At 44.5% G+C, this 20770-nt stretch overlaps 1 protein-coding gene across 1 annotated transcript in view; it reads left to right on the top strand.

Annotated features, from left to right (window-relative positions):
• The first annotated feature begins 1382 nt into the window (after positions 1-1382).
• Positions 1383-20770, top strand: part of LOC113008751 (A-type voltage-gated potassium channel KCND2-like) — a 115835-nt gene continuing 96447 nt past the window's right edge. Inside the window, exon 1 of the mRNA XM_026146444.2 lies at positions 1383-2937. Within this exon, the coding sequence (XP_026002229.2) occupies positions 1826-2937 (1112 nt within the window). The 5' untranslated portion in view covers positions 1383-1825. The remainder of the gene's footprint in view (positions 2938-20770) is intronic.

The following is a 20770-nucleotide window of genomic DNA, read 5'->3' on the forward strand; positions in this document are numbered from 1 at the left end:
GATGTCTGCCACGTCTATTCAGCTCTGCGCAGTTTTAAATGAGCTCCACATGCTGGTTAACTCTTCCTCATCTCACATGCTCTCTGGCCTGAAGTTAGTCTGTGTGCTTCTTCCTGTTAGCAATGGCTGACAGGAAGAAGCGATCCGGTGCTTATAATGTTGTTTAGAGGGTCTGCGAACTGCCGAGCACCTACTCTTCTCTGACTTCACTTGATTTCAGTGGGGCTCACTCAGACTGACAAACGAACATCTGGCTACTGATGTTTCGGAGCTGTTCAGCTGCCATCTTCTGTGAGAGGAAATCCCAAAGTTAAGCAGGCTGGCTGAGAGTAACAGGTGTCAGACAGAAAGCAACTTCTTTAAAAAAGTCTGGAGATACACATGACTCTGCTATGATGTCACAGCACTCCATAAACAGAAAACTGGTTAGCAGCCAGAGTTTATGAAAAATGAGGAGACTCCAGATGTGTCGACTCCTCTGACCTCCTGCAGTGAGAGTGTGGAGCTGCAGTAAAACAGGCCCAGGCACTTTGGCAAACACTGGATCAGGTCCATTAGACTAATGAGTCTAATGGACCTGACGATGCCAGGCAATCCGGCTGGAGACCAGGTCCAGGATCTCTGCTTCCTTCTCTCTAAGGCTGGATCCACTTGAGCTCCTCTCCAAATGAAGCATTTGTTAAGTTGTGTCTGTAGGATGACCAGCTGGCCTTCAGACTATTAGAGCGCTGCTGCCTGAACATTTTGGTCGAATCAGTGCGTTTCAGGATGACATACTTTATTTCACAGCTCAGTGATTTTCGGACAGTTTCTCAAAACTAAGTGAGAATTTCCTTTAACTTCAACCATCTACAGCGCTTTACACGGATCCCTGAAAGCATTAGAGACCACAGTTAAGATGTTATACTGACCGTGTGCTGGTTTCAGATTCAGATCCACACAAGAACAAACACACAAGGATACAGCAGAGCTCTTTCTCATAAATTTTGGAAATGTTTGATATTACACACACACACGCACACGCACACACACACACACACACACACACACACACACACACACACACACACACACACACACACACAGCTTTCATCTCTCTCTCGCTCTCTCTCTCACACACACACACAGTATTTTTTTCTCTCGCGTTAATGATGGGACCGCTGAGATTCACCTGCTGAGCCACAGCTCTCCCTCATACAGGCAACTTTTGTAATAAGTACATGAAGCTCCTCCTCCTCGGACTTCTGCTGCCTGAGGAAAAAACAAAGAGACGTCCTGCGCGCTCCCTGTGGAGCCTAAAACAATTTGCTCCACCTGACGGGGGGGCGCGTGCCCGCCAGGGCTTACACACGGTCCGCGTGTCTCCATCTGATCCGAGAACTGCTCCATGACACGCCCCCTCAGAGAGAGAGAGAGAGGAGTGTGTGCGCCTCCCTTTCTCTCTCTCTGTGTGTGAGAGCGAGCCTCCTCAGCGCAGCTTCGAGTCTGTCCTCGCTGCTCCTCGCGCTGCTCCTCGCGCTCAGCTCTCGACATCAGAGGGACCGTTGGCGGGCAGAGCCTGGACAGAGCATGCGTGGCGGCCGCGTGTGTGCGCGTGGAGCGGGTCCGAGCGGCGAATCAAAGAGGAGAGCGACGCTCTGAGAGTTTTTCCCACTTTTACGCGTTTCTGTACACGCGCGGCACACGTGGACGTCCGTGACCCCGCCGCGTGGCACTGGTGCGTACGGCCCGTTCTTCGGGCTCCCCGGCTACCCCCTTCCCCCGCATGTCCTCCCGCGGCTCGGCCTGACCCCTCTCTGAGCGCGCGCACGGCTCTGGGAGCAGCATGGCGGCGGGAGTGGCCGCGTGGCTGCCGTTCGCACGCGCGGCGGCCATTGGCTGGATGCCGGTGGCCAGCACGCCCATGCCACTGCCGCCCCAGGAGAAGCGGCGCACGAAGGACGGGCTGCTGGTGCTAAACGTGAGCGGCACGAGGTTCCAGACATGGCGGGACACGCTGGAGCGCTACCCGGACACGCTGCTGGGCAGCACAGAGCGAGACTTCTTCTTCCACGAGGAGACCAACGAGTTCTTCTTTGACCGTGACCCGGACATCTTCCGTCACATCCTCAACTTTTACCGAACTGGGAAGCTGCATTACCCCCGTCAGGAGTGCATTGCGGCGTACGACGAGGAGCTGGCGTTCTTTGGCATCGTTCCAGAGATCATCGGGGACTGCTGCTATGAGGACTACAAGGACCGGCGGCGTGAGAACCAGGAGCGCATCCAGGACGATGAGGACATTGAACAGTCCAACGAGCCAGTGCCCGTTGACATGAGCTTCCGGGAGAGCATGTGGCGCGCCTTTGAGAATCCGCACACATCCACCATGGCTCTGGTTTTCTACTATGTCACCGGGTTCTTCATCGCAGTGTCGGTGCTCGCCAATGTGGTGGAGACGGTCCCGTGCGGTACCGCGCCCAACCGTGTCAAGGTGATGTCATGTGGTGAGCGGTACGAGCTGGCCTTCTTCTGCCTGGACACTGCGTGCGTCATGATCTTCACCGTGGAGTACCTGCTCCGCCTGCTGGTCGCTCCCAGTCGCTACAAGTTTGTGAAGAGCGTGATGAGCATCATCGACGTGGTGGCTATCATGCCGTACTACATCGGCCTGGTCATGACCGACAACGAGGACGTGAGTGGTGCCTTCGTCACACTACGCGTCTTCCGGGTGTTTCGGATTTTCAAGTTCTCGCGGCACTCTGCGGGACTTCGCATCCTGGGCTACACGCTGAAGAGCTGCGCCTCGGAACTCGGCTTCCTGCTCTTCTCGCTCACCATGGCCATCATCATCTTCGCCACTGTCATGTTCTACGCCGAGAAGGGCATGTCCGGGAGCAAGTTCACCAGCATCCCCGCAGCCTTCTGGTACACCATCGTCACCATGACGACCCTGGGGTAGGTGATGCTGACCATGTGTGTATGAAGTGGGTGGAGCTTCTTGTCCAAAAATGGGCGGAGCTAAGAGCGTGTTGGTGTTTGGTTTGAAGACATCAGTTTTCAGTGTTTAAGGGCAGCTGTCCGTGGTGCTGAAAAAGAGCTGCCGCTGTCTCAGTAAAAAGGACACTTGAGTCTCTATGATCACATGCCTCTGCTGCCTCCGTTTCAGAAAAAGAAAGAGTGAAGCTCAGCAGTAGGGTGTGAATCTGCAGGGGTGAGAATGCAGCTCGTTGTTAGCTTGAGTATGTAAACAGAAAGGCTTTGCAGGTTTACGTTAGTTTGGGTTAGTTACAGCTCGGTGATGCACACCTCTGTCAGTAATGGGACTGAGTTGTGGTGAGCACTCTGGAGTAGAAATCTTTCTCCTGTTTGTACCTCACAACCCACGTTTTACTGCTCCATCATGTTTTTCATGTTTTTTTCATAGGGGCCAAAAACTGTGTAGATGTGTTAGCGCCACCTGCAGATGATGTTAAAGCAAAGCATGTTTTAGATCAGCATACAGCTGCAGGAATGGTTCGATCTTCCTGAGAAGTAGTGAACACTGAATATTCAAAATATTAAAATCATGACTCGCCTCGCGGTGTGTCAGAAAACATTTGGAGCTTCAAGTTCTCTCTCTCTCTCACACACACACACACACACACACACAGATCTGTGGTTTTGGAGGCATGTTCAGGTGTAACTGTGTTTTTTCAGGGTTATGAAGGTGGTTCATGTCTTACCAGTTACATCACCATAGTAACAGCAGATCATGAGGCTGAATGTTGATTGTTTGAATCAGCTGGAGAACTGAAAGTAGGACCAGATGCTCACTGTAATCACACACACACACACACACACACACACACACACACACACACACACACACACACACACACACACACACACACACACACACACACACACGAGCACTTGCTGCATTAGGATACTGTTTGACGTGTGAACCTCAGGTGAGGTCAGACCTTCTGATTGAGTTGTGTTCTCTGCTGTGAGAAAACTTCACAAGTTTGTGTCTGCGGAACATTTTTTTAGGTAGCTGCTGGTGCTGCAGGTGTGTTTTCCTGCCTTGTTGAACTCCCTGCAGATGCTCTTAAATCCTGCTCCAGGAACCAAACTGTCCAAGGACCTGCAGCACCATACATGATTTGGGTGTGAGTTTGTGATTTTTCTGTCGGCACAGACACAACACGGCACAAACACACATGTATTATTTAGTCACATGACCTGCTGCTGCTCGTGAACATAAGAGTGGGCTCGGTTCTCGCTGCTTCCCATGCCTCAGTGGAAAACGTAAAAGGCTCATTTTCAGTCTCTGAATTAATAAAAAAATTAAAGGGAATTGTGTAAATGTTGGAAACGTTTCTTCATAAAAGCATAAATGTGGAAAAATGTTCCCTCACTCAGTTGTGTAATTTCTTTAAACCGGTGTAATCTGCGTGATTCACGCGGAATTGCTGACGTCCAGCTTTTTTCACAGTGTCTCAGACGGCATCAAACTTATTAATATTTTCAGGAAATTACAGACAGAGTCTGCTGGGATCAAAACCTCGGCACGCCTCATATTTGAACTGGATTCAGTCAGAGGCTACCTCCTCGTCACATATCATCTCTGGCTGTTCAGGATCGTGTCGTTTAGTGATGAGGACACAGCGCAGCTGGAAGAGGATAGCGGCAGAAAGGCCAGGTTACTCAGTGATGTAACAGACTGTTGTGTGATTGCCTTATAGAATAAACTCTGGAATTAAAGTGTTGTCTGTAGAAACAGCAGAGATTAGAGGAGAGGAGTCACCTGGCTGTCACATAATCACTCTGTGTCCTTTCATATTTACTTTCAGACCCTTAGATTCAGTCTTCACATCCTGAAGACTTCATTTCACCTCCAGCTTCTTAAAGTCACGCTGCCACTGAGCTGATGCTCAGCTCCATTCGGAGAGAAATACTTCCTCCTGCATGATGTTTCACGTGTTTTTCTTGCTTTTGTTCCAGATCTACTTTCAGCCACAAATCATCTGTCAGGACTCATCAAGCTGCTATCAACAGAAACAGGAGAGCCTTCTGCAGCTGTTTATGAACCTGAAGAAGTCATTTTGGATAGATATTAAATAATAATTTATGAAGATTAAAACAGAGCTAGTGAAACAAGAGTGATTGTCATGATGCTAGAATTTCAAACACGTTGACCCCATCCTGCAGACGGTGTCTGTCTGTCTGCTCTCCAGGCCTGAGACCGTCTGATTAGCTGCTCTGCTCCAGGTTTCACTCGTTATTTGCTCCAATTGATTCTCCACCCTCTGGACTCTCTGCTCAGTTCAGCTACGTCCCTGTGCTGCTCTGCACAGCAGCACCCCACGCACATCTCCACATGTTCGTAAACAACTCTGTCCCTGATCAAAGTGCCAGCTGTGATCTGATCAGCTGCTATAATTATTTATCTTTATCTAACTAAAGCTGCTAATTGCTACAGTAATGATAACAGGTGGCAAAATGTAACTGCTAGTAGTTAAACAGCTAATGCTAATGTGCTCTGGCCAGGTTACTATTTATAATGAGTGTAAAGTATTCCACTGTTGTTGAAACAGGAGGTTTACTGACCTCTGACCTTCCTCTTAAAGTGTTCAGTGTTATTAATGTTATCTACTTTAGCTGTTGTTGAGGCAGGATCTGTGTGTGTGTGTCAGAAGGAGGCAAAAACAACTATTGTATCTTCATTCAGCAGTAATTTTAGTATTGATTAATGTCTGAGTATATTCTGTATATATCTATATATATCTATATCTATATATATTTATATTTATATATATATTTTTTTATTTTTAATTTTTGACACTACCGTTTTGGTGTGAGGTGAACCCTCGTTTCCTGGATGAAAGTCTTGAGACTTTCTGAGGTCATTGTTAGAGAGAAACCTTCAAAGGAGGTTGAAAGCAGTTTAGCTGTTTGCTGCAGAAAATCAGGATTCAAGATTCAAGGTCTTTATTGTCAATACAACAATATGCACAGTATACAGCGTACTGAAATGCTGTTTCAGCCCAAGTCCCCCATGGTGCATTTATAAGAATATAAAAAATATATTTTTGAGAGATATAAAAGTAGGAAATACAAATAAATAATAACTCGCTAAATTTGGGTAAAATTAGGAGATAAAAAGCTACTACTAACTATCTATGTATTACTAACTATGTACAATAAACAAAGACAGGACAGAGACAATACAAAGTGGATTGTGCAGTAGCTTAAAATCCAAACTTGCAGTAGAAGGAATTTTACCAGCTCTTCTGCAGAACAACCTCCTCTGTTTGAACTGTTTTTTGCAGTCAGCTGTGGATCAGGGATTCGATTCTGACTCCTCACAGTGCAATAAGTTGATCCCAGAGAGGAGACCTGGATGCAGGTGTGACTGATTGCTGACTGTCCGACTGTCGCTTAGACTCTGACCTCCTTCACGGCTGTTTTTACTGCCACACTTCCATCCCGGCTGTCTCTTCTTCTCCGCTCTCTGTGGGATGATAAGGCGTTAATGCTGCTAATTAAATTAATGCATTAGGCGCTCAGAACACACACACTGTGATTATTCTTAATGGGCTCTGTAATGAAGCCACCTAGAGGAGCAGCCAAGCAGAAAAGATGGTTTGTGTAGTCAGAAGAGAGTTCAGTTCATCCCAAAATGCTGCTCCTGTGTAATCTGGAAATGACCGCTTTAATGACACTCTGAGGCTGGGGGGTGATTATTTTGGATGACAGACAATTAGAGCCGAAAAGAAGAGGAAGCTGATGAAGAGGCTTATTAGGTGAAGTGGTGGGATTTGCATTTTAGTGGTGATGAGGCTTTTCCCAAAAACTGCAGGAGCTGCAGTGAAGAGGAAAAAGCTCCTTTGTTATGACTCTCATGAATTCACTTCCTGTTCTGTTGATCATTAGAGTCATTTAAACGACCTTGTTCCCTCTGGAGGGGGTGGGGCCACGGCTTTTTGAGGCACGTTGTTGGAGTTCATGTGTTTGGGTTTTTTTAGTTAGACTGAAGCAAAAAATAAAAACATCTGTGTGCTGTGGGTTTTTTTCGTTACATATGTTTAAACATTTATTCAGCTTCAGGTGCACATCCAGTCATTCTGAAATATGACAGCAACCCCTCAGATCACAAAAGAGCTTTGGCGGTTACTCCCATTCAGCTTTCACTGTTTACTGCTGCTGCCAGATGACAGCTGGACTTTGGGCTTCACTTGGCTTCCTGGTACCCTGTGAGATCCTGGACATGTGTCAGCTGGACACTTTCCAAATACAACTTCAGACTGCAACAAGAAAGATCAGCAGAGTTACTTCATTAACCATCAAATTCACAGCTTTCTTAAAAACATATTCTCGATTTGCATCAAACTCTGTAGATCTGATGTTTTCTGCAGCAGGTAAAGCACTGCGAGCCGCTGTCCGCTAGATCGTAAACAGGAGGTGTTTTTACCAGCAACAGATCTTTTGATCTTCTGGTTTCACAAATTTGTAGTTTTGAGCTCCTGATGATCTGAATGTGTGTGATGCAGCTCGTTGTTTTAAATGGGAACAAACTGTCCACACATGCAGTCTGACACCATCTGTTCTGCTTTCTGTGCTGGTTGTAACGAACGTGTTTCTCACACAAACTGAGTCACATACTGCGATGAGCGGCGATGATGATGAGATCTGATTCACAGCTGTCTTCACGTAACGTTTCACACGGGAATATTTGCATTTTTGGGGGGGTAACGTGACCCAGGTGGTTACAGCGTGGAGGTTACAGTAGAAATATCCAATGAGAGTAAAATCAGCACCAACAGCTGCATGATGGACATGAAGTCACCTATATAAAATCCTTGACTATAAAGCACTGACTCTCAATCTTAAAGTAAATAAAAAGATATACATTAACACACTTTTCCAAAAATCCTGGTTTTGCCTTGGATGCTTGCGTTATTTTAATTTGCACACAAAAAATTAATTATTCCACCAAAACAAACCTACAGGGTAAATCTACAGGGTCCCTCATGTTAACAGCTGCTTGTCAGTTCATTTTGCTGGATAACAGACTGCAGTTGTATCACCTCCTAAACGGTCCCAGCCCGTTCTTCTTTGGAGAACCTCTCAGGTTCCTCCAGATCTGATGATCTGGTTGTCAGGGCTTTGTGCAGCCTGGTCAGTAATGCTCACTTTGGTTTTCTAGAGGTCATTCTTCAACCCAGTTCTGCTGCTGACTGAGGTTTTCTTCAAATGTCCTTCTCGCTGCGTGATTCTTTTCACCTCAATGAGATTCTCTGTTCCAGACACAAACATGAGCAGCGTCTCTGTGTCCACAGAGCTCTTTTTTCATGTCATCTGATCAAAGGACGCTTCAGTCTGTAGGATCTGTCTCCAGGTCATCCTCAGCATACTTCGGTCTGATGTGAAGGTGTCTCTTCTGCAGAAGTGGAGTTGTTCTCTGCAGCTTCTCTGTCCGTTCCTGTGCTGGGTTCTAGTGACCATCTTCTTAGAGACTATGAGTCCCTCACTCATGCCTCTGCAGTTGCTCTGGGCTCTTCAGACTCTCACTGGTTTCCTTTCAGAGTCTTTGAAATCTTTGCTTACTGCCTCTGCCAGGCCTGTTCGCTACTCTTCTCTTTGAATTGCTGGATAATCCTTCTCACTCTTTTCTTCACACTTATCACAGCATCGTGATAACTTTGTATATCCACCTCCTTTTTCTTTTTCCTCAGATCTAAAGTGATTTCTTTGGTTTAAGGCATGATGCTTTCTCAGCAACAGCTCAAACGTTTACTGGAGTTTAATACTGAGTGTAATCTTTAAGCTAACCCTCTGTTTAACTCGTTTTTACGGCTCTGAGCATTACAGAGTGAAACGTTGGTCTGGTTGTGAAAATATTGTTTAGTTATTGTGTGCTGATATGAATCACTTATACTTTCTAAAGAAAACTGGGATGATTAAAAATGCTGTGTGGATCTGGGAAAATTAGGACAAAAAACATTAAAAGTATTAAAAGTATAAATTTTCTTCCTCATCTGAAATCAAGTAACATTTGTGCCTAAACCAGCAAACACCACGTTACTAACCAGAAGCTCTAGACGTGTGCTGCTCTCTGAGATCTGTAAACTCTGTGAAATAAAGTCAGTGTCCTTCTGTTACACTTAAATCTGCTTTTTCAGAGCAGACGGATAACCTCCGTATTCTACACGTGTTCGTGTTCACGATGGGTAGCAGTGATCTGACTGAACACAAGCTCGGCTCTCCCACCAAATTTTTCCTTCCAAAGGTTCGGCTGCAGGATCAGAGGCTATTTCCTCTTCCTCCTCCATCCTTCACTCCCTCAGGAGGGCCGCTCCCTGCTAGCCTCCTCCTCGCCTCACTCTTTGTGACGAGTCAGCCAAAACCAAATGGAAAACAATTTAGCGGAGTCGTGGCTTTGCCTTTTAGACACCAGAAATGAAATAATAGGCCGAGTGTCGAGGCTCATTGATCTGGAGCTGGCTGTGAATATCAATGACGAAGAGATAAATACACTGCTGCCCAGCTGCACACACACACACACACACACACACGCACACACACACACACACACACACACACACACACACACACACACACACACACACACACACACACACGGTCCTTCAGCTGCAGGAGAAAGCTCCTTTTATTTAAAGAAACAGCAGCTTCAGTCAGAGCAGATGAAAGATAAACACACCCCTGAGATCTCTGCTCAGCACACACACTTCTCCCTCCTCTTCCTTATTTTTCTCTCGAAATTGTGGGATTACAGAGCAGCAAACGTCAGCAGAAAGGTGACATGGACTCTACGAATGAATCATGGCGCGGCAGATAGAAATAAGTGGCCGTTTGATGCCCTGTTTGTTGCGTAAAGATGCCGACAAATCATCAGCGACTGCAGCTTCAGATTTATCAGCCCATCTTAAACTAAAACAAGCAAACCGACATCACTGCTGTCTTTTTACTGGAAATTTAACTGAATCCAACCAGCCAATAATATCCATGCAGATTGATCAGTGATCAGCTGCTGATAATCACTAATTAATTGGAGATCTGTTGGAGCCCTGATCTGGTGGCCCCAAGGTACTAAAAACATCGAGAGAAAACAGAATACTCTTTGGATTCAGGAGACAGATGCTCTTCTGCCGCAGTCATGTGACAGGCTCTGTCACCTCACAGGTCACGTGTCCAGCAGGCACACACAGGTGAGCTGTGATCCTCTGGAGGACAGGAGATGAGATCAGAGAGCAAAGGTGTTGAGAGGAAACTTGACTCTGATCCAGCAGGAGGAGGAAAGTTTTCTTAAAGCTCAAACGTAGCTTCAGAATCAGTGTGTGCTGACACCGAGGCTAAACCCTGTGATTTAAGGGCGTCTGAGATGTATGTCACCTCGTTCATGTCTGAAAGAAAAAAACAGTGCAGAACTTCAGCAGCCTCACTCAGAGACCTTTCTGAACATCACACAATTCTATCATGTCCTGAAATGTGACACCTGAGCAGGGACAGAAGCAGAGTCTGACTGTGGTTGTACAGGGTGGGCCATTTATATGGATACACCGTAATAAAATGGGAATGGTTGGTGATATTAAAGTCCTGTTTGTGGCACATTAGTATATGTGAGGGGGCAAACTCCTCAAGATGGGTGGTGACCATGGTGGCCATTTAGAAGTCGGCCATCTTGGATACAACTTTTGTTTTTTCAATAGGAAGAGGGTCATGTGACACATCAAACTTATTGGTAATGTCACAAGAAAAACAATGGTGTGCCTGGTTTCAACGTAACTTTATTCTTTCATGAGTTATTTCCAAGTTTCTCTTTGTTCACAGCCATTGACATGTCGAAGAGGTTAACACATGAGGAGCGGATCGAAATTGTGTTGATATCTAGTGAACGCAGTAACCGGGTCATTGTAGCAGATACACCCTACGAGACCACCCATTGCCCATGCTACAGTTAGCAAACTGCTTGCTAACTTTCGCCAGACTGGTTCAGTGTTGGATTTGCCAAAATGTGGACGCAAGAAAACTGTCACTAATGAAGAAACATCAGTGGCTGTTCTAGCTTCATTCAGCAAGAGCCCACAGCATAGCACTCGCCGCATGTCACTGAGACTGGCATTAGTCGAACATCCCTTTGGCGGATATTAGCTACTCACAAATGGCACCCTTACAAACTCCAGCTACTGCAGCATCTCAATGAGGATGACCCAGATCGGCGCACAGAATTTGCAGAATGGGCAAAACAAAAATTGGAGCAGGACCCTCAGTTCACGCAGAAGATTTTGTTCAGTGATGAGGCAAACTTTTATGTGAATGGTGAAGTTAACAAACAAAACCACTGCTATTGGACTGACACTAACCCACATTGGATGGATCCCTCCAAGACTGTTGGAACAACAAAAGTGATGGGTTGGTGTGGTATATGGGGTACAACGATAGTGGGTCCATTCTTCATCAATGGAAACCTCAAGGTCACTGGATATTTGAAATTGCTACATGATGATGTGTTTCCCTCTTTATGCACTGAAGCTGGCACGTTCCCTGAGTTTTTCCAGCAAGATGGTGCACCACCACATTATGGGTGCCAGTTTCCTGGAAAGTGGATTGGTCGTCGTGGGCCAGTTGAATGGCCCCCAAGGTCTCCCGATCTGACCCCCTTAGACTTTTATCTTTGGGGTCATCTGAAGGCAATTGTCTATGGTGTGAAGATACGAGATGTGCAGCACCTGAAACTACAGATACCGGATGCCTGTGCTGGCATTTCTCCTGCGGTGTTGCTATCAGTGTGTGAAGAGTGGGAGAAGAGGGTTGCATTGACAATCCAACACAATGGGCAGCACAGTGAACACATTCTATAAGTGGTTAGAAACTTGTAAATAACTCATGAAAGAATAAAATTACGTTGAAACCAGGCACACCATTGTTTTTCTTGTGACATTACCAATAAGTTTGATGTGTCACATGACCCTCTTCCTATTGAAAAAACAAAAGTTGTATCCAAGATGGCCGACTTCTAAATGGCCACCATGGTCACCACCCATCTTGAGGAGTTTGCCCCCTCACATATACTTATGTGCCACAAACAGGACTTTAATATCACCAACCATTCCCATGTTATTACGGTGTATCCATATAAATGGCCCACCCTGTAGTTTAATGTGTCACACTGAGCCTGTGTGAGGGATTTCTAGTCTTATCTATTAATTATGCGTGAGCCATGATGATTTTTCTCTCTTGATTTTGGCTTTAAGATGTTTTTGATTCAACACAGAGTGAGAAGCGCAGTCAGCGCTGAACAGCAGATCAGTTTATCCTTGAACCACTGCCGCTTGCGTGGTCCACTCCGTGTGCGGAAACCACATGTAACTCTGCTTTTCAGAGACATTTTTAAAGTTTGTCGTCCCCGGCAGGAAGCCAGCGCGAGCCATGGTGCTGTGAAGTGAGACTATTGTGAGTCTGGCTGACACTCTGGGTTTGTTCGTGGGATTTGTGGAAGAAACGCCGACTGAGCCGTTAAGAATCCGTCAGCAGCAGAACAAACATAGAGACTTTCTGCTCTGAAGGCTTTACATTAAACTTTCACAGTGCTCCCCTCCACTCTCTCTGTCCGGCTCAGAGCTCACTCTCCTCTGTGTCAACACACCTCTGCCTGGACGCGCTCAGTCTGTTCTCTCACTGTCTCAGGGCCATTAGTCAGAGGTCCTGCAGTTTGTGGTCATCACACAAATGTGCATAACAGAGGTGGGACCAAGTCATTGTTTTGTAAGTCTCAAGTCTTTATCCTCAAGTCTCAAGTCAAGTCTCAAGTAATGTCAGGCAAGTCAGAGTCGAGTCTCAAGTCACTGGTGTAAAAGTCCAAGTAAAGTCACAAGTCTGAAACTTTGAATTTCAAGTCCTTTCGAGTCTTTAAAAAAAACAAAACGAAAAAAATAATGTTGCAGTTATATGCTAAATGTAAATATTAGACCATGTAATTTTAAAATCTGTGTTTTTCTCAACACATGACAAAATAGTGAACTTAGAAAATATACACAAATTGTGAAATTGCACCTCTTTAAAATGCAGCTCAATTAAACTTAGCTCCAAGAATAATTTTCACCGACAGTTCTGAGATAAGCTGCATGTTATTCTTGGATGCGGTTGTAGGACCAGCTTTAAAATCGCATGACAAAAATATCATACACATTAAAAAAAACTGTATCACCAACGTAGCCTGGACAACATTTGCTAGTTAGATGAAGTCAGCTATCTCATCGTAGCATATTTATATGCATATTTATAATTATACGCTTCTTGGAGTGAGTGCACACACTCATGAAGTTTAGTAACTTCAGGTCACTGCAACAAGCCCAGGTACAGTTTACCGACGGATGGGTACAGGACCTTGAAATGCACCGTGTAGAACGAAAGACCATCGTACGTATCATAAGTTTACCAGTCTCACAAATTGTCGTCATAAATACACATTCCTTAACCGTTTATTAATAGGACCTTTGAGCTCAACGGTAATTAATTAGTAGTGGAAATAATTTCTGGTACCCATCACAGAAATGTAGCAGTGACAATAATATTGTATGCTGTAATCGTACTGTGCAATTAGTGATACAAAAAAACTGTTTTATCCTGTGAATAAAAGTATGTTTTTGTCAATGTACCATAATAACAGAAGCGAAACGCAATATTGTGTCAGGACAATTCACTATTTATGCACAATAAATAAAGGAGCATAGCGCGACAATTTCTGTTCAGCACCAGACTTGCTTGTAACCTATATCACTTATTATGTTATGAAAATGACGTATTAACTACTAAAAAACACTGACCTTCGTGTAAATGCTTGGAGCAGACTAACCTGTGAGCTGGAGTGTTCTGGGACGTTATATTTGATCTTTGAATGGCTGCAATCCAGGCCACCCGTCGCCGTTTGTTACTTCGGAAACATGGCTCGAACAATTTCTCTTCAACGACGTAATCCGATAACAACCGATCTCTACCCGTCGACTTCCCGTGGCTGTCATGCGACCGGCTATTGCAGTTAATAATACAACAGCTTCTTGACATTTTTGTGTTTCTTTTTATCGCTGTATAACGGATTTTAATTGAAAGCCTGCGTGCGCTAGTACCGCTTGCCACGAGTTCCCAGAATCCTTTGCGGTTCTACCCGTGAATGACGTCACATTTTCAATCTCTATATAATATGCATGTTAAATTTTATATTTGGGGTAAAATATCAAGTCTTTTCAAGTGAACCGGTTCAAGTCCAATTCAAGTCCCAAGTCATTGGTGTAAAAGTCCAAGTCAAGTCACAAGTCTTAGAACATTTTTTCAAGTCAAGTCTAAAGTCATAAAATTAATGACTCGAGTCTGACTCGAGTCCAAGTCATGTGACTCGAGTCCACACCTCTGGTGCATAATGCGTTTCACTTCCTCTTTCAATGATGGAGTCCACAGTTCACTGCTGTGCAGTCAAATGGCTTCTACTGTCCCTTTATGGGTTAAATCACTGCCTCATAGGTCCTGCCAAGGAGCCTAGAGTCCGTGGCAGAGAGTCAGTTTGAAACCACCAGGAACTGCAACACAGAAATGAGAAAAGAACCGGAAAAGATGTAAAATGAGCACAAAGAGGTGCAGCACAACCAATAACAAAAAGAGAAGTGGAACAAAGTGGTGCTTTTATGTTTCTTACACCATGACAGCTTTATTGGTCAGACAAATCAGAGTGTTATAGATGTCTGAAATCATTCACCCGTAGAATCAATGCGACTGGTTTTCTTGTTTTGTTTCCCTCATGTACACCCTGTGATCAAATGTTTATCTGTGAAAGGATCTGATGAGACAAACAGGGTCATCAGGAGATGATTTGAGCTGCGAGTGGAACCACAGCTCAGGCGTGGGTTAATTTTTTGTTTTTGTCCTGTGACGAGCGGCGCTGTGGGAAAGGCAGAGAAAAGGATTTAAAAAGGTGAAATTAAATGAAAAAGCCACAGCAGGAGAATACAAATCACAGCACGGAGCAGGATATGAATAAATGCTCTCAAATTTAATTTCACAAGCACAGCAGCTAACAGAGAAGTTCAGATTTAAAGAGGCTGGAGCAGAGCTGCAGGTCTGTGAGTCTGACTCACCCACAGGAAGTCCATCATGTCACTGCTTTCTTGGACAGACTGAATCTCGAGGAAGCGTTAAAGTTTCTCCCTGTGGGCCAAAACTACGATAATGCCAGTGGAAACAAGAAAAACAACCCAACCATCGATGTCCAGCAGGGGCAGCAGTGAGTCAGTCCCCATAGACACTCATGTTAAAGCAGAAATAAACATGTTTACATAGGGGTGGGTTTAAAAAATAGTTTTTCAGATTTAAATCAATTTTAGCTTGAAAAAAGTGATATTGTTTCATTAAATCCTGAATTGATTTTTAAATATGAATGTATTTTGCTTGAAACACCAGAATCTCAGGTTAAAGCTCACAAAACTATTTCAACAACCACTATACAACTAAACCAGCAAATGAGTGCAGGTAAATGGATTCCGTACAAAGATTTAAACACAAAGCATGGATCGTTCAGCCGATGGCACATACACAGACACGCCGTCGGGGCTGAAACCCGACATCTCACAGATTCTGAAGCTGCAGGTTTTGTCACTCTCTTACCAAAATTCACTGAACCAGCAGCAAAAGAAGATCAAAATTACGCTTCACGTTTGATAAACATCATTATTGATTACCTCTTACTTTTGCTGTTTTGCTTCCACCATGATAAAATCACACTTCTTGCACAGCTTTTTCTCTCAGTGTCCTTCAAGAACAGTTTCCCATCTCAAATCTAAGTTTTCTGCATAATACATTTGCTTATTACGCACTGGTCTACTGTTGTGTACAGTGTTGTCGGGAGCTGGTTTGTCGACCTCCGACAAAGCCTAATTTCTGCTGTTCAATACTGAGGAAATTTTAACTTTTTTAAATTATGCAAAATTGCAAAACGCTTAGCTCTGTCTCTAATAAAACTGCTGTAACTTTGCTCAGCTTCGGGTAATGTTCTTCAGCCCTATGTTGATTCATGGTTTTCTTCAGATTTTGATAGATATATAAATATGGACGTGTACTGATGCATGATAAGAATTGTAATATTTCTGACTGAGTCAAAATTTGATTGAATCGAATCGAATAGTTTATAGAAATCAGTGACGACACACAGCCCTACCCAAACAGCCTCTGTCACCATGATATCAACATTACAGTAGACCGCTCTCCATCCAGTACGGTGCTGTGTTGCTGACGTGAGTGGGGGTAGGCATTACACAGCAGAGACACAGCACTGCTTTGCCCACATTGCAAAAACATGTCCCCCTTCAGAACAACCTTTCATGACTCGCCTGTTTAAATCAGATAAAGTTAAAAGTTCCAGTCGATGCAAACCTAAACTGAGCCCTCCCACATCACACAAGCTCCTCTCCCTACCTCTGTAAGAGTGCTGCCTGTTACCAGACCAGAAACCTGTGTGGTTGTGACATTGCAGCAGACAATCCCCAGAACACTCTACATGATGTTTCCGGACCAGTGTGTGTCCATTCTTTATTTACAGTCCGACTTATTCCCCCCCCCCCCAAAGACCCAAAGACTAGACAACCTCTCAAGAAGACTTGAATCTCTTAAGGACGACAGGATGGACTCTGAAGCTGTTTCTGTGCTTCACTGCTCTCAGTGACTCATGACTCATGGGCTCTCAGTTCAGGGGTTTTACACTTTTATTGGTTCCTATCTATCTATTAGACTTGTAGTGAAGACCGCCTAAACCGAGACCAAGACCAGAGGGTATCGAGACCAAGACAAGACCAAGACCAAGTCGAGACGAGACCAAGACCGAGACAAAAAAGTATTTAAACTGCAGCCAGATGCTGCTTCGTTTACGGGTGTCTCACTTCAGACTCTGACTAAAAATTATCCTTCTTTATGTGTGCTCATGCTTGTGTGTGTGTATGTTCGCATGTGTTTGTGTCAAAGTTGCTATAAGGTGATTTTTAGCTGTGGTCCTCACACAGGTAAGAATAAAGGTGGAAATCTAAATCAGGCTCATAAAAGCAGAAGAACAATCTGCCTCACATCAGAAATGTTTGATTACCTTTGATTCATGGATTTGCTGTAAAAAATAAGAACTTTAGTGTCTGATCACGCAAATCGCTTGGCCCGTGGTTGATTAGAAGCAAAAAAAGTGAGAAAAGTGCTGAACACTGTAAGAAAAAGCAGCAGAAGACAAAGCAGAGGAGGAGGAGGAGCAGTGCACTGATAACGTGAAGAAGAAGAAACTTTGTGTCCGTGATGAGCAGAAGAACAGAAATTGGCTGCTCTGATGCCTGCAGAAACACAAACAGGCGTTGAAGACGTCTGTTATCAGACTTAACAAGCTCAGGGCCGCCGGCCGGCCATCTCCACAGCAACTATTTTACCTGTGGCCTCAGCCTCGCTCTCTCTGTTCAGAGCAGCTCTAAGACTGAAGCTTTTTCATTCATTTGGTTATCTCCTCGTCGTTTTACTCAGAGATTTAGCTGTGTGACCCAAGGTCAACACAGGGAACCAAACCTGAACGAAAGCCCCCAAAAGTCAGTGTTACAGAAGTGAACCACACACCCACATGCAGTTTCAATGGTCTGGACCAGGAGTTAAAATCAAGTGCTCTTGTCTGAACACTGCGAGGCTCATTCGAAAGAGTAACACACACACAAACAGAATCATAGATACACACTTGGTTTCTAAAGTGTGTCCCGACCTCCCACAAACACACTGAACCCGTTGGTAAGAAGAAAGCGAGCAGCAGGAGCCGTGATGTGCTCGACAACAGGACAGACATAATGGAGGCGCAGAGTAAAACACATATTTATGAGCTGATTTACAGCGTTAATGTGTTTCCTGCGTCTGTGACGAGGGTGGTAATGGATTTACAGTTGTGTTTGTGTGTCAGGGGAGTTTGACTTCTAATGAGAAAAACATCATAAAGAAGCGAGAACAGGCTGTTTCTCTTCTCCGCTATCAATCAAACACAGAGTTTGTCCTCAAACGGCCCATTTATGGAGCTTTATTGAGTTTTATTGAGATGTTCAGACCTCTGGGAGGAACTGAAGCTGTTTTTAATCTCAGAAAGGCAAACAAAGAAATGCTCGGTGGATTTAACTTTGTAGCAGTAGGGCTGTTCTGTGCTGATGGATCACAGAGTTGGTGCCTGAAGTTAAAAACAACCAGACACGTTTCAAATGTCACTTTGATCGAGAAAATCACAGTCTGTATATAACAGATTGTCATGTCACCCAGTGGCTTATGGAGCACTGGGTGGAGCACCAACGCTGCTGCTTGTAATCAGTAACATCCAATCATAATTAGGGATGGGTATCGTTTAGGTTTTATCTGATACCAGTGCCAAACTGGTATTTTTGAAATGGTGCCGTTGCTTAAATGGTGCTCGCCTACTATACTTGGAAAGGTAAAATGATTGGCTAGAATCCAAAGTGTATGACATCTCAGGGGAAATAAAGCACCGAAATGTGCGCTGCTTTTTGGTCTGGTTACTACCGTTTATGTCAGAACCATACCGGTACCCATCCCTAATCATAATCCTCAAATTTCACTCACCAAAACTGGAGCTGAGATTATTTGGACGGTCTGTTGGTACAGTAACCTCATAGCAGCCATATAATTGGTCACATGATGCTATTATGCTCCAAAAGGCTCCAACAGCACAAAAACAGTTCAGAGGTCCAGTTCAGGGACTTCAGTTAGCTGAGGTAAAGCTGGGCAGACAGCTAGCAGCTAAAGCCGCCTGTGTCACCATCCACCTGTCAGTTAAAGAGGCCATGCCCTTAATAAGGCAAATTCAAAGCCTTAATACAATTTAAACAGGTGAGTTATAAAACATTCTCTCCTTGTACAGTTGCTATATTTGTCTCTGACTCCTGATATGAACCTCAGATAAACTGTTACAGTCTCCTTTTTTTCCTGTATATAAAACTGTGTCATCTGCATATAGAGATATTGTTCTTCTTCTCATTCTTCTCTTTTACTTCCTGTTATCGTTCTGCTGTAACAGAAGTTTAATACAGTTAGGAATATTATCCATAGAGCCCAGAACAGTTTGTGTGTCAGGCTGTAAACATGTTTTTTTCTGCTGTAAAGTTTAAACATGGGAGTCTGTGGGGACCGACTCACTCCTGGAGCCTCTCGTGGATGCTATATGAACTGCAGCTTTTAACAAGTTGATCTGCAAACTATTTTAGGAAACATTTAGTCAGAAATCCATTGGGAAAACAGAAATAATTCTTTGTTGCAGATAAAAGTTGATGGAAACATTCAGGGCAGAGAATGGCTGTGCTGATATAATGCTCAGTCTGCTCCTCAGGCCGATTACTTATTAATGCTCAGTCGTGGCACTGCTGCTGATGGAATTACAAACACATGAATGTGAGGAAGAACAGCAGGACACTAAACATTCCCATCAGTAAATTATTAAGGAGCCCAAAGCGTTTGAAAACCCCGAGCCGAATGGTCGCTTCGTTTGGAGCCAAACAGAAAATTAAAGGAGGAGCTGACAGCGGCTTTGTCGACATGTTTACCTCCCACCATTTCTGTCACAATAGAACCCAAAATAGAAGTGCCACTGTTAGTTCTACTTCTGCCACATACACAGTGTCCAAAGAAAACAATTCAAACAATGTGCAATGATTCACAGCAGGAGTGCACGACTTCATGCCTGAGAAGAAAACAGGAACACGAGCAAGAGAACTTGCTCAGGTGCCTCCAACATGGCAGTTGTGCTGATCATGGTTAACTGACAAAATCCAGCATGACTTCATGTTTGTGGTCAGGTGACCCGGTTTTGTTATGTAATGGCCCTGTAACCCTGGAAACGGCAGCCTTCAGTGGACATGGCTTCTGTTTGGAAAGAATAAAATGTATCTCTGTTAGAGTGAAACACATAGCATTGGGAAGAGCTTCAGTGAAAGGAAACTGACTTAGAGAAAACCCAGCTGCCAAACATCTGGCCCGTCACAGCGCGGCCGTCTGCTGTGGCTCTACTTCTATTTTTAGGTTTTTAATTTTTCCTTCTTCTGCAGCCGGGCTGGAATCTCAATAAAAACAAGATTACACTCGCTCATTTCCACTGAGAGCAGCAACAGATGATGCAGGCACTGAGGTCGCGGTGAGAGGACTGTGCTTACCGCCAATCAGTGTGTACGTGTGTGCACATGTGTGTGTGTGCGCATGTGTGTGTGTGTGTGTGTGTGTGTTGCAGTCAGTAAGAAGAAAAGAAGAAGCTTCAGCAGCAGCTGCTTTTGTATTTTTAGCCTCATTCAGACTCTGGCACCTCTTCAGATAAACATCACACACACACTCAGACACACGTGTGCGCGCACACACACACTGCTGCAGGCTCTGTTTTTAGTAGAATGGAGGTTTGATTTAACCTGTTTTCAGGTACCTGTGGGGTCAGAGGTCACACAGCTCTGATCTCAGAGATCTCATCATCATGGTGGCATTTCTTCTGCTGTCTCTGAAGTGCCTGTGAGCAGGTCTTTAGAAGCTGCTGTAGAGATCGATGGGACATAAAATCTCCATCAAATCTGATGAAAATCTTATAAAGGTTTAAAAATCCACTGCACGCGCTCACAACTTCATGATGTTACTGCTTCATTACTGAAGCCTGAGCTTGGACGTGATCAGGCTCGGGCTCCAGAGAAAACAGCGACCAGTACATTTCCCTACATCTTTACTGTGATAACGAGCGGCATGAGAA

Source organism: Astatotilapia calliptera, chromosome 17 (assembly GCF_964374335.1).
Source record: "Astatotilapia calliptera chromosome 17, fAstCal68.1, whole genome shotgun sequence".
Classification (NCBI taxonomy): Eukaryota; Metazoa; Chordata; class Actinopteri; order Cichliformes; family Cichlidae; genus Astatotilapia; species Astatotilapia calliptera.